At 33.9% G+C, this 14,482-nt stretch overlaps 3 protein-coding genes across 3 annotated transcripts; all 3 read right to left on the reverse strand.

Annotated features, from left to right (window-relative positions):
• Positions 1-3,656: 3,656 nt before the first annotated feature.
• LOC119632260 (larval cuticle protein 65Ag1-like) lies at positions 3,657-4,042 on the reverse strand. The gene has a single exon (XM_038025073.1). It carries the CDS (start codon positions 3,993-3,995, stop codon positions 3,657-3,659), a length of 339 nt encoding a protein of 112 aa, XP_037881001.1. The 5' UTR covers positions 3,996-4,042.
• Positions 4,043-7,002: 2,960 nt separating this feature from the next.
• LOC119632280 (larval cuticle protein 65Ag1-like) lies at positions 7,003-7,302 on the reverse strand. The gene has a single exon (XM_038025105.1). The coding sequence runs from the start codon at positions 7,300-7,302 to the stop codon at positions 7,003-7,005; it is 300 nt and encodes a 99-aa protein (XP_037881033.1).
• Positions 7,303-10,344: 3,042 nt separating this feature from the next.
• LOC119632207 (larval cuticle protein 65Ag1-like) lies at positions 10,345-10,644 on the reverse strand. Its single transcript, XM_038025011.1, has one exon. It carries the CDS (start codon positions 10,642-10,644, stop codon positions 10,345-10,347), a length of 300 nt encoding a protein of 99 aa, XP_037880939.1.
• Between the last annotated feature and the right edge of the window lie 3,838 nt (positions 10,645-14,482).

Raw genomic sequence — 14,482 nt, forward strand, 5'->3', positions numbered from 1 at the left:
TTGAACTTCAAATAAATTTACCACAACTTAGGATAAATTAGGATAAAGCAGCGTTCGGCGTCAAAGTAAATCAACAAGAAGCGTTAATACGATTCGAACGTGTGAACTCGATCTCAATTCAGTTCAAATTTTTCTTCTTGTGGCTTTTCATCTATTATAGAACCTCGGTAATCAAGTCTACACCGCGGTATTTAGGATAAAATTACTCGTTCCCAAAAAAGTGTACAGTGCCTTATCTAAGTCTTTATTGAAAACATATTTTGTTCCTTATTCGAAATCATTTTGCAGACATCAGCAGAATGTTTAATTTTTCATTAATTGCACTTTCCACAGATGTTTGGGCCGTAATTCAAGCGGACTATCCATGATGTATCACGTACGTATTCACGTCTTTTATTACTTTAAGAGTTGTCCTTCCCTTTCTTAGCCTTATATTTACGATATAATGTTACCATAAAATCATCCTTTTGCGTACGTACTCACGTCTTTTATTACTGTAAGAGTCGTCCTTTCTTTTCTTAGCCTTATATTTACGATATAATGTTACCATAAAATCATCCTTTTGCGTACGTACTCACGTCTTTTATTACTTTAAGAGTTGTCCTTCCCTTTCTTAGCCTTATATTTACGATATAATGTTACCATAAAATCATCCTTTTACAAGACTGTTGTTTATGCTCAAAGAACGAAAGGCTTACATCATAATCTTCATTATTCAAGCAAACTCGAAAGTTTTTCAACCATATCCCAATCACACCTATCGTTTTTTTCGCTTCAACGAAATGCGCAATAATTAAATATATTTATAAAATAGAGGCAACAATGGCAATAAAACGAAGGAACATCTGCAGGAATATTACAAACTACTGTTCATATCAATTTAACCATTTGTACTGTTGAATGTGTCAAACATTGAACACAATCATTGCATCGGCACCATGCATCATGCTCGAAATGGTAAAATAAAATTTGATTATCTTTTTTTTTTGGTACGTTGAAAGGAGATGGACTAAGCCAATAGATTTGTGGCTTATATGTCCAGAAATTTGATTATTCATGTTTACATTTAATCGAAAATATGTCTTCAATTACATTACTGCAGCAACATAAGTGGACAAAGAAATTCTAACTTTCTTATATGCACTTCCATTGGCAAAGCAAACAATTTGTTATGAAAACCAAACAAAACCATGTGGGAGGTACTTACGCATGTGAAAACTTTGATTTTCGCGATGGTTTTTTAGCTGTTTTTGCTTCACCTATGAACAATAACTTTCGCTTTTTTTACATTACGTATGCATAACAGCTGTGAAATAGGTTATCTGATTTATGTTAAATTAAGTGAAAACGAAATGGTTAACATTTTGAATAAATTTACTCGAGAATTGTATATTTACAATAAAATTGATATTCGAAAATTTCTTTTAGAGTTGAGCTAGTAAGTAAAAGCTGCTATAATAGTGTCCGTTTCCTCAGTGTTAATACATAATTTTCAAACTTGAATAGAGAGCGAAGGGCGATTCTTATTTCAATGGCAATGATTGAACTCTTTCACCTTGAAGAAATCTTAAGAAACCTTAATTACTTTTATTGATGGGTATAAAATATTCTTCACGACCGACTTGTTTTATACAATATATTTAATAAATTTATATATTATATGAAAATGATTTTAATTGAAAATTTTTACATAATTTATTAATAATATTCAATATTGATTACACATTTCAAAAGCGTAATAATTTGTAACCGCCTCTAAGGTGTGAAATTTGTGTATGGAATGGCCATTGAAGAATTCTCTTCCATAATGTGCTTTTTTATACCAAGAATACCAATGAAGAAATGTTCGAAAAAAAACTCATTCCTAGCATTTGTTCATTATTTCTCAATAACCATATAGCGATGATAAGCTATCAAGGCTCCGTGTAAGCCACCATTGTCGCCAGTACTTCAGTCTTTCGTTAAGTTCCCGTTAATGAACATTTCGTTTAACAATTGAAATAATTGTTACGTGATGTGAAAGAATCTCTGGAATCACTATCATAAATAACCCGTTAACTTAACTAAAGTCACTCGTATCAAAACAATGAGCAAATTTATGACATGATAAATAACTCGATGTAACAGATTTTACGGATGCCAAATGCTACCGATTAACTACGCAAAACTTTTAATTTTAGTAAGATCACTGAGTAACGTTTCATGAATGCAAGCCGCATGTCGAGAATTATTGTAACCATTGCCATAGGGCCAAGGTACTCCCATCGGCAACATAGTTAACTTAATATACGTGTCTCTGTTTATCAATAGATAAAAGGCTACCGAGCCGAACAAGAGCGTCGTGCATCGTCGCCGAGAAACTTCAATTTCCAACCATATTGTGTTGAGTATCATCACAAGTTTATGTTTAGGCGAGTGATGAGTTCAATTTTTTTGATGAGTTCATGTTGGGCGTAAAATAATTGTTTATTAATCCGAATTATATTTATAATGCAGACCGATGTTTCTGTTATATTTTGTACCGGTTTATGAAAATCAAAAACAAAAACTAATCGCACAAATCAAATTTCAGCTTATACTAAACCAGATACAAATTAGCAGCATTTTCACGAGTTATTCGCACTGGTCCAGATATAGTTTAAGACAAATATAAAATAGTTTCTCAATGACAATATTTCAGAAAATTTCGATACAAAATACGTTTGACGCGAAGTTACAGTAAACATTTGAATATGCGGGAATAAATTCTCTTTCGTACGATTCCTGAACTTATGTAGCAATATTGCAAAGTATTTGTAGTATAAATATATTGAAAAATACTTTTTCGTAAGCATCTTGTTTAAATTTCATTGGCACTCTATAGGTACTTCACTAAGAACCCATCTACATGAGCCTTGTTTTTAGCAACTCGGTTCTTTCGATCGCTGATTGACACAAAAGCTGGGTCTCAGTTATATTTCTGTCCTGCTCTGCGCACATTCATAATATTCAAATCATTCCTTCCAACTGTATATGGCGTTAAAGGGGAAGCATTACAAAGTATGCTCATTCACTTTATAATACATAAGTTCTACTCAGCTTTAGGATGTCCGTGGCACTAGTAGTGCCACCCATAGTCATTTGTGTCCATTTCATAATGATATCTTTTATGCAATAGAGCATCTGTTCAGTGCTTTACATTTCTATGCACAGAACGGACATTGTTAGTGAAGACCGTTCAAGCGCTTCCGAACTCAGGTAACCATGTACGAACCATTCTTCGTCTTCAATTTCCATTACCATATCCATTACCAATAATTTTAAAATTTTTATTGCGAAGAATTTCATGTCTGTGCGATTTCTAATATTTCCCTTTTAACCAATAATGTTGTTCTAGAGTTCGATTCTTCGATTGCTGATCGGAAACATCATACATTTTTCTATGAAATCTGAGAGTTGAAGTGCGAGAGCAGTGCGTATATTACTACTCTATTGCCTTGCAATCATCATTCATTTCAATCAGCCTAGCACTATAGAGTGCAAAAATATATATATATATATTCAAAAACGCAAGTTAAGTTTTTTTGTAAATATTTTCTATTCTTTAATTATTCTTAATTAAAATTTTAAGAAAAACAAAACCTATATAGCACAGTATCGTTATCAATTTTGGAGGCTTAAGCATGAGGTAAATGAGATCCCTCTGGTTGGTAGCCGTATTCATCGGCAACATAGTTAACTTGATATTTGTGGCCCTCTTTGTCGACGAAGGAGAAGCTGCCGTGCACGACGAGGGCAGCGTGTTCCTTATCATGTCCTTCCTTCAAATGTCCTTCGGCATCGTGTTGAGTACCATCGGAGGTTTCGAAACCGAATTTGTAACCATCAGGACGGACATCAGATTCGTAACGAAGAATCTCGGCATGATCGTAATCGTGATGATCGTGATGTTCGTAATGTTGAGGAGCAGCCAAAGCGGCAGCCAGGATGGTAGCGAAAACAATGATGAATTTCATTTTTATATTGCGGGTTGTTTAGTAGTTGGTTTGTTAAACTGCCGATAACTTAAACTGATGCCGTTATTCACTTGTGATGCGGTTTTTATACAATTTAGTGCGTTCTTCGAAACAAAAATAAGCAAAAAGCTGCCCAAACTACATACGCAAATTAGAGTTCACATCAAAAATCTGTCATCATAAGGCAAATTAGTAACATTTTGAAACTAATCCGATAAAAACACACACACACACACACAAATTTGATTCTTAATACAAAATTTAAATAAAAACGAAATTAAAAAAAAAAAAGAAAACTACATTTATAAATGCAATGTCTTATGCAAAAACATACACAAACTTATGCGAATATATGTTATGAGAAGCCAATAACAACTACAAAAATTATTATAAAAATTTTTCACAAATTTCTTAAAATAATATTATAACAGACAGAGAAAGAGAGAGAGAGAGAGAGAGAGAGAGAGAGAGAGAGAGAGAGGGTAATATTTAATTTTAGATCTAAGTTTATGTCTAAATCTCACCGGAAGAAGGAAATCTGGGAAATTTCATTGATAACTAATGCATGTTTAGACATATAAATGAACTTTAACTGTTTAACTCTGGCGCTTGTCAATGGGTGATTCGCAAGCTCTAATCTGCATTTCGATGTTGGATAACTGAACGAAATTTAGTTTTAACTTTTGGCTTTTTTGTATTTTTTTTTCTGAATATGAGCAATCATTCAAGCGATGTGCCCGAGTCGTGTAACACAGGGACTATGAGAAAGAGGAGAGAAAAATCTTTGCATTCTATTGCTGTACTTTGCAGTCCCGTAGGTCAATAAAACACTGTAAATTAATCATTTTGAATTAAACATTTTAACGTTAAGATAAATTTTGTTTTTTTGATAATAGAATGCATTTCATACGCACTGCCAAAGAATATTAAACCACTGAGGGATGGAGGTACACTCATTTTGTTTTTTTTTTTTTTTATTTTCATAATATATGTAACACCCAAAAGAGACTTCAGAGACTCTACAAAGTACATACATTGTTGATTAGCGTGAAATTCGGAATTGACGAAGCCATGTCTGTCCGTCTCTGTGGTGTTTTTAGTTGGCACTCGACTGGTTGCAAAAATGAAGATATCGATTTTAAATTTGGTAAAAATATTCGAAGTCGTTGCACGTAAGTTGGTATTGAAAATGGGCCAAATTGGTCGGACGAGAATCCCGCAGTGGAGCATAAACTGAACGCAACTCCGTTTTTCTTAACGAAAGTTTGTGGGTTTTTGTTCGTTACTCAGAAACTACAAAAGTTAGAAGGCTGATATTTTCCACATTTACTTTGCGAAACCCTCTATTCTTTACGTGCAACCCTGAGAAAAATCGGCCACGCTCACACAAAATCATAAGCGATTAAGTCTCTTTTTTTTCACTCCTTTCGAGGTTTTATGCTTATTTATCATAGCGCAAACAAAGCAGAATGCTTAAAACTATGTTGAACATTCCTTAAATGAAGATATATTTTCTGGCTAAACATGAGTTAATTCTAAAATGAATACGATAGACACCTGGTGGATTAATCTTTTTCTTAATAATACCAGTGATATGGATATGAAGTAAAAGCGCTTGGGGAGTAGAATGCGAATAGCATTGTGGTGGGTATGCGAGATCAGGTCCGAGCCGAATTTAACTCTCTTACGTGTTTAATATAATGCTGTCCGTCAAACGTAAAAACCAACAATGTGAACGAGCTTTTGATTTATCCTTACACATGTGAAGCTAATCGCTCGCCCCATCCGTCGATACCTGATATTTGAGCAAAAACTGTATTTTACAAAACTAATCCTTGAATATGTCTTGAGAAGAAAGCATATTAATGCTTATGAGCCATTGATCATCGGCATGCAGACAATTAGCATTAAAGTAATTACGAGAGGGGTGAATAATAGGTAATTGTTTTTGTTTTCAATAATCACATGCGGCAATCAATGCGTTCGTTTGTAGATGGGGAAAAGAAAGAGCTTGGCTCATATAATCAGAGGAGCTTATATGTTTGCGGTTCGTGCACTCAGGTGTCTGCAGGAGTAAAATGTAACTAAAACTAAATATTGCTGTTCAGCTACAACAGATAACAATCTAAAATTTCGGGTAAAGAAAACCGAGTGTTTACGAAATAAACATAAAGTTTTGCCATATGCTTCGCTTGTTGGGCATCTAAGATTCTATTCTATATATATATATATATATATATACATTCTTATGCTTCTAAATTACTCGAACTTCTGGCACCAAAGTTTTTCAAATTACCTTAACATATATACGAGCGTAGGCACTACATAGTAGAGTGAAGCATTTGTAAATTTGTCATTATTTCGATAAAAAAAAAAAAAACTGTACTTTTCAACATTTCCATCTTGTATGCCCAAACCATTCGAAACACACGGGCAATATGCGTATGCTAAATGATTGCGATAAGGAGGCCAAGTTCTTTAAATTTTAGTCAATGATTCGCAAAGGAAGCATTCGCTTAAAATACTACTTGCTATGTTCGTTTTAGGAACATTCGTTAATTTTTATTTATTCGATCCACATAAGTACCGATAATCAAGTTTTCCAAAATGGGAACAACGAGGAAAACACGTTAGTTTGAGTGCCATTGGGAATAATAATGCTCTAAGCATCCGTTAATACTAATCGCTCATATGTATGTATAATTAAATGTAATTTTTAGATTTGGGATCGAGTAGAGGTCAACGACTGACATTTTATCCTTTTAAAAGCATATTACAAAAATTACGAAATACTTCCGAGTTTAAACAAACCGTCTGAAAGATAGCTTTGGCAAAATCAATATCAAAGACCGCAAGGAAGAATTTTGCTAAACTAATAGAACAAAAGATTCTGCTTCGAAGTGAGAAAATCATTGATAAAAATTGTTTTTGTTTCTTTTTTCTTTTTCAATATTTCTTTATTTTTATTTTACTGATTGTCGGGCATCGTTCTATTATCTTTTGCAATTTAAACGTGAGGTAAATGAGCACCCTGTGCTTGGTAACCATTTTCATCGGCAACATAGTCGACAGTGTAAGTGTGACCGTCCTTGGCGACAAACTGATAGGAACCTTTCACAACTAGGGTAGCGTGTTCTTTATCCAATACCTTTAAATGGCCTTCGGCGTCGTGTCTGGTGCCGTCGTTGGTTTCTACACCAAAGTGAAAGCTCTCCGGTAAAACTTCAGCATCATTTCGAACAGTCTGAACATCAGGACGAGCCAAGCCAATAGCGAAGAGAGTAACAAAAACGATAACGAATTTCATCTTCGGTTTTATATAATTAATGCGATATTATTCGGTTGAAGTAGTAAACTGAATAGATGACTCGGTTTGATTTGTTGAAGGTTTTTATACACTCGCAGATGATAAAGTGCAAATTTTTAATGCAATATAGAACTTGTCGTATTAGAGCAATTGACATTTCTAAAAAATTGTGAACTGGTTATAGTGATCTAGATAATTAAAATAAGAGAAATGTTTTTTAAATTTCAATTCATTGTGCTTGTAATTAAAAACATTTCAATTTCTATCAGGAACCTCATAATATCTTTTAGTCAACGTTAGTATAGCGTAAACAATTTAGACGCTTGCATTTCTATTCGCATCTATTTATTTTTTAAATTTTAACATTTGTTTCCAGATTATCGTACTTGGCTATGAAATCTCTCCTTTTTACACGCCTTCCGAAAATATGAAGGAAGCACCTATGATTAAAAGCCTAAAATATATAAGAAAGGATAAATTGACGAGTGACGAGACGAAAAAAGCAACTAACAGGCAGACAGAAAAAGAAAATGTTTAGCGAAATCGCCCATGCGTTTCCTAAATTAAGTATAAACGCTTTAAATCCCACCCCTTCATGGTAATTGCCTAGACTTAGACATGTGAACCCTGGAAACAAAAGTTCATGACTACCCAGTGTATAAAATCGTTTGATTTCTTTATCAGCAAAAGATAGAATTTTGGACCTTAGAAGGAAAGAGATAGCAGCACTGAAACAATTGTTATGAAGAGGCCAGAAAGTTACTTTTGTCCTTAGACTATTTTTCTTTCTTCATTGATTGATTGACTTCGAGCCCAACTCAGACCTCGTATATCCGATACAATAAGTAGCGGAAAAATGAAACATGGTGAGAGAGACGGATAGGGATAGAAAGAGGATAATGGAGACCGAAGCGAAGGCGGGAGAGAAGTAAGAGACAGAGAAGTGACGAAAATTAACGGGAATGTTAAAAAGAGAATTATTGACAAATCGGTCGACGCTACGACTGCTCTACAGTAAAAGAATCCCTGCGACCTTGTTACAATAGATATTAACAACCACACTTTTATTGATGTCCTATGAAACGAATCGTCAATTGTACGGTTTGTATGGCTTGCAGTTCCATATTGACTACTTACCGTGTTACTTTGGTTTGACTTACTTTTCATTTAGAAAGCATATAATATAAAAGAGTTATTCTAATAAGTATTAATATGACAGAATAGACGTAGCGCTGAATGTCCACGAATCTAGATTTGCTGGCCATTCTTGGAACTTGACATTTTATACCACAGTTGTAATATTTAACACTTTTGAAAAACCTGGACGAAGTACTTTAAATACTCTTCAGGCAGTAGTCGTTTATTTCAAGACCAACTTGCTATCCATTTCATCTTCAATTAGCCCAAAAATTTCATACAAATTTTTACTTGAAAAAGTTTATTTTGAATTTTGGATGAAAATTTTAATTTTCAATACTTTAGCTTGAAAGAGAACAAGAGGTGGAACATCGTGTCAAAACAGAATAAACTTGGCCTGATTTTGCTTATATATAAAAGCATAATTTTCTTAAAATTCCAACTTTTTCTATAATAGGAATCTTATTTATTCAATCAAACCCGATTCTCTTATGTAAAAACAGAAAATACATCGACTTATAATTTCGCATGAACTTAAAGTAAAAATTACTCGTTGTGCTTATGTACTTGTTGTGTGAGTACATTACTCATTAGATAACAATTTTATTCAATAATTTAATCCAATTCGCTTTTCGTAAGCCGATACTATGCACAGAGCAGGCAGAATTTTTGATTTGAAGTGGAGTGGCAATACGACTTTTAATACGACCTTTCTTTACTTTTTTTTCTTCTAATGCGACCGAACCTCTAAGCTTAGATCCCATCCTTGGCTAGTAAACGTTACGGATGAGGGGTCAGTTATCTCAACTTAGACACCATCTTTATATAAGTGTGTTCACGGATAGGCGAAGTGTGCCGGACACGAATTCAGAACAGGATACCATGATAGTCAGCATCATTGGCTCGCGTATTTCACTGTCGTAATACGGCAATTGCCATTAGAAGAGAGAAAACAATGTGAGTAATAATTAGATATGACGATTGAATGAACATCAATTAATTAATCTGAGAGTAGAGAAGAAGCCCTTCAATGACAAGCTCAAATTGCATAGCGCCCTATCATCGCATCGCTATATTGCCTTAACATAGCCAAGAAAGGCACCAATGATACACAATTGGCCTTAAGCGACTGAATAAGTTTAGGAAGAAAAAATGAAATTGTTTACAAATTGTTTACAAATTTCTGGAAAACGGATCTGGCCATATTCCGGATTTCATAAGAAAGTCATCAGATTTCTATGCCTCTTTGCTTTTAATTCGCTTAAAGGTAATTAATTAATTTAACAACAAATGCTAAGTAATTCTATTTAATAAAGGTATCCTGACGAAATAGGAAACACCAACAACAACAACAACAACAAGAACAACAATGAATCAATGTGGCATGTAAGCGGTGTGTCTTTACAAAACTAAAAAATGTGAATGAAAATTGCTTGATATATTTCGGTGAATATTTTACGATCCGCAATAGTCAAGCGTGTAAAATTTGAAATTGTCTTGTAACATATTTTATGCGCGATAGTGACAGATAAAAAAAAAGTATCGATTTACATGTCAATCTATTTAACAAAAATTGACCTCAAGCGGATAAAGCCTTATTATCTGCTTAAAAAAAAATTGTTATGCAAAGCCAACATCTAAAGTAAACATCAAGGCTTGAAAGAGTAGGCATTGAAGAATTAAGCACTCATTGTAACCGACGTTCGACTTTGCACTGTATACGCATTTATCTATGGCTATGTATGTATGGTCTGCCTAATTAAATTTTAATTAATTAATATTTAAAATTTTGAATATATTCGATGTAAAATAATATTAAAATTTTTTCATATTTCGCGTATTAATATTATTTTTACTTATACATTAAATAACAATTCCTTTAATTTATTATTTCTATGTTTACATCTAAGCGTGAGGCAAATGATCACCTTGAGCGTGGTAACCATTCTCATCGGCTACGTAATTAACTACGTAAGCATGACCGTCCTTATCAACGAATTGATAGGAGCCGTGAACAGCGATACCGACATGATCTTTATCAAAAGCTTTCAGTTGACCTTCGGCGTCATGTTTACTACCATCACTTGTCTCAACACCAAATTTGAAACCATCGGGCTGAACAAAAGAATGTTGACGTACCGTCTCTACGTCCGGACGAGCCAAAGCAACGGCAAACAATACAGCAAGCACAATGATAAATTTCATTTTACAGTTGATTCGTTTTGATGAGTTGATGTCAAATAATGGTTACGTTTAGATTATAGCTTAGCTCTTTTATACTAATGAAAATATTAAGAGTGGAAGCTAAACCGTAGAATACATAAATAATTTATAAACGAAAAAAGGCAAGTTGATCCATCGATCTAGTTATATGCTTAAAAACTATTTTATTGAAATTCAGACCTTTATCAGCATCGCAAAGAAGCATTCTTTAGTTTATCTATAATTTGTATTTCCGTTTAATGTTAAACGAGGACTGGTTTTTGTCTTTCACACAATCGCTTTCAACAAAACTCAACTTTCTTCATCTTATTGGAAACAATGCCGTCTTCAGCTATTGCTAACTGCTTTTAAAATATCAGATCTATTTATAGTAAGTTGATTAGTTTTGTATGTTCGCGGATGTGGGTGGTAGCATACGGTATTAAACCATAAATACAAATACAAATGAATTGTCGCGAATCATAATTTGCTATGCAAAAATAAAATAAACTAAAATATTTAAACGTTAAAAGTAAACATTTTTAATTATTAATGAAGTCTTTTGTCTTAGCACTTGATTATGCCTAAACTTCTAAACTAATTTGGCAAGAAGCTAACAGATATGGTTCAATTGCAATAAGGAAGTACCACATTAATCAACATGATACCATGCTAGGACGTCTTTATTTAAATTAAAACATGGGACACAATAATGACACAAAATTTAGAGAAAATCTTTTATTAAAAGACAAACTTGTTCTTTGCGCATATTTATGTAAATAACGTACAAAGTTAATGTCAAAAGTACTTGAGTTAAGATAGGAAATGTTCTGCTGCACTTTTCTTTCCCCTTTTAAGACAAAAATCAGTTCAATTAATTTCAGGCATTTTCGTTAGCCAGAGCCCATAAAAGAAAAGCTTTTATCGTTCGAATTAATTTTGTTGTTTAAATGGAACTGACTTTGCCCGGAGAAGTAAGTCATTCCGTATTGGCTTCGAAAACGATAAATAAATCTGAAATGTAAATTGTGCAGTGCGTCAGTTTTGAAACGTTTCCTTCGAGCACGCCACTGTATTGGATCTAATTTGAAAACTAATCCTTCATTAGCCAGACCGAAGATCGAAGACCTTTTCCACACTTAGGAGTACACAAACGCCAGCAACTTGATTTAAAAACTAACTAAAAAATACTCGCTTGACTAATTTGCCCGGAATCTTCAATTAATCTAAAAAGTAACACATCACTCGATAAGTCTGCTGTCCGCCAAATATGTGGCATCCCTTTCGACAGACTCACATGATTTGCGGATGGTACTAACCTTCAAACGATACGTGTACGGATTGCAATTATTTTACTGGCGCTACTTTTCTATTCTTCGAAACAATGCAAAACTCCGAGTTCCATCTATTAACTAAACGTTCCTTTTTGATGGGAAAAAAATACCGTTAACAGCCAGCGTTGGCTTGAAAAAAAAAAACGAATTTGCGGACGGTTAGCTAATTATGAACGCAGTCTTGTGGATACCATAAAACATAAAAAAAACGCATTAAAAGACCGAAAAGTGAGGGTGCGTGAGGCACCTGACACTTTAAGAATATCAGTAAAGAAGTTTTGTCTTTGAAGTGGATGCCGCGTTTGCTCACTTGTGGTAATGACTTCGAACGCTGTTTGGCGTTGTTTAGGCGAGGGAAAAAGACCGAGCCTTTCATGAGATATATGACAATACGATGAAACGTAGGTCTATCACTGCACTCCAAAACGAAATCGGTATTTAACCGAGTAAGCAGCGATTGGAGGAACCGGCGAAAGCGATGAAAACAGTGATGTCACCAAAAAAAAAAAAAAAAAACAAAACTGTAACTTATAAACTAAGGACTGGAATAAAGGTTGATACTATCCAAAAATCTTATGTGTCTGTCAAACAGTGTTGCCATACATATATGAAACCGGATACTTATTGAGTGTCGTAATAAATGCATTTTATAGAAAAGTACTCTCCACTATACAGCTCCGCTATTTGGTATGATGTACTATTATGAGTAACTCTAGTGTTGAAATGCTATATATGATGATTTGAACTTTGTATATACGCCATATGCAAAGAGTCTTTTCAAATTGAATGATCACATAAATCTCTAGAAAATATCGATTTTCTATATTCATATAATTTCTTTCTATTTTCTTAAACATCATTACTTAAACATTTGTTGTTTGTTTTATTGTTCCCGTTTAAAAAACACTAACGCTTTGTCGCATGACAATTTCTCAAACTCAAATATTTCGAATACCCACTACGCTTTCCTAGATCTATGCCGATCTGTATTTCGTAAATACAATATAGAGAATCTAACGCGTACATCAGCTACCATTTTCATGTCATTCGAGTTTAATGTAAGCGTAAAACTTAAGATTCTGTAGGCAACTGACTGGTATTATGGGTCAAATCAATTAGGTAGTGGCTTTTTGTGATAGAGAAAAAGTTCGTCGTTGATAAACGCAATTGCATCTCTCCATCGCGACTTAATATATACTTAATTGTGACATATTTGTTTAGTTATATGCTGTTATGTGGTGTTTTGTGTTTGAATAGAACTTGGACTTTATCGTTAATAATCAGGCAATTTTTTAATAGCCTGTGAGAAGGATATAGTAGTAGTTAATCTCTCCACGCGTTCATAAATTCGCACAATATCGAATATATGAAGAGGTGAATAGGTGAATAGGCGACAAAGTGTAAAAAGTTATTCGACCAATTATCTATTTATATATAAAAGATTTTACTTTCTTGCTTAGATAGTTTGGAATTGAAAAGGTAGACCGATGTTGTGAAGAGAGCATGTTTTCTTTCTCAAAGACGTGGTTGAGTCCAGGCAGATTATTCCTCATTGCCCAAGCCTGTGCATTTTTTTTTTTTTATCTTTGCTAACATTTATTTTAAGCTTGCATTTTGTGAAGAAATCAGATAGAGTCGTGCGATAATTATTTAAAATTTCACTTGCTATTTTTATTCTAGCCCCATGCAACGTCGCCTGAGTGTGTTGGTAGTAAAAGACCATCTCCAGAGGACACAAAATATCAGCAAATGGACATATTATAGAGTTCAAGTTCAAACCACGACCCTCCTGCATCCCCCTTTTTGGTGAAAAAAGGATTTGTGTCAACTTCACGAACTAAGTTTTCAATCCTTTCAATAAATTAACATTGTACTGTTGCTTCAGTTAAGCCAAGAAAACAAGCGGCATTATTGATTAGAGAGAAAGTGTACCAAGTTGTGCTTTATGTTATTCAAATTAAATAGTCTTTCCTATTCCCCTATATATCAACTTTTCATATGTTCAACTTTGTTACGTTCCTTGTTCACATATTTGCATAACTCTTCATACTTCCTTTTGTTATGTTGCTTTTTTAAGAAATCAATATGCATAGGATGCGCAATGCGTAGCTACAAAAATAATATTTCGTATTCCCTACAGTTGGAAAAGCTGTCAAAGCTCACCGCCTTTGCTCTTTTGCGAAGAGTTACGGTCTCGTTGGTAATTCGCTCGCGTCTCCACGCAAACTCTATTAAATTGTTTTCAAAAAATGTCTTTGTTGCACTGGCTCTTAGCCAGTCATTTTTATGTAACTCTTTATATAATATACGTATATTGCGAAGACTACTCGGATTGAATACGTTACGCTTTTTTGAGCAGCGAAAATTTTAAACTAATATTGCATACTTTCTTCACATCTTGGTGCCGAATGACGGTACATTTACTTTTGAACCGTTTTGTTCATGCTCTTTTGCAATTACGGAATAGCATTCTTAAAAAAGAAAACTTAACCTGGGCCATGGCAACC

Source organism: Glossina fuscipes, unplaced genomic scaffold, assembly GCF_014805625.2.
Source record: "Glossina fuscipes isolate IAEA_lab_2018 unplaced genomic scaffold, Yale_Gfus_2 1, whole genome shotgun sequence".
NCBI classification, from domain to species: domain Eukaryota; kingdom Metazoa; phylum Arthropoda; class Insecta; order Diptera; family Glossinidae; genus Glossina; species Glossina fuscipes.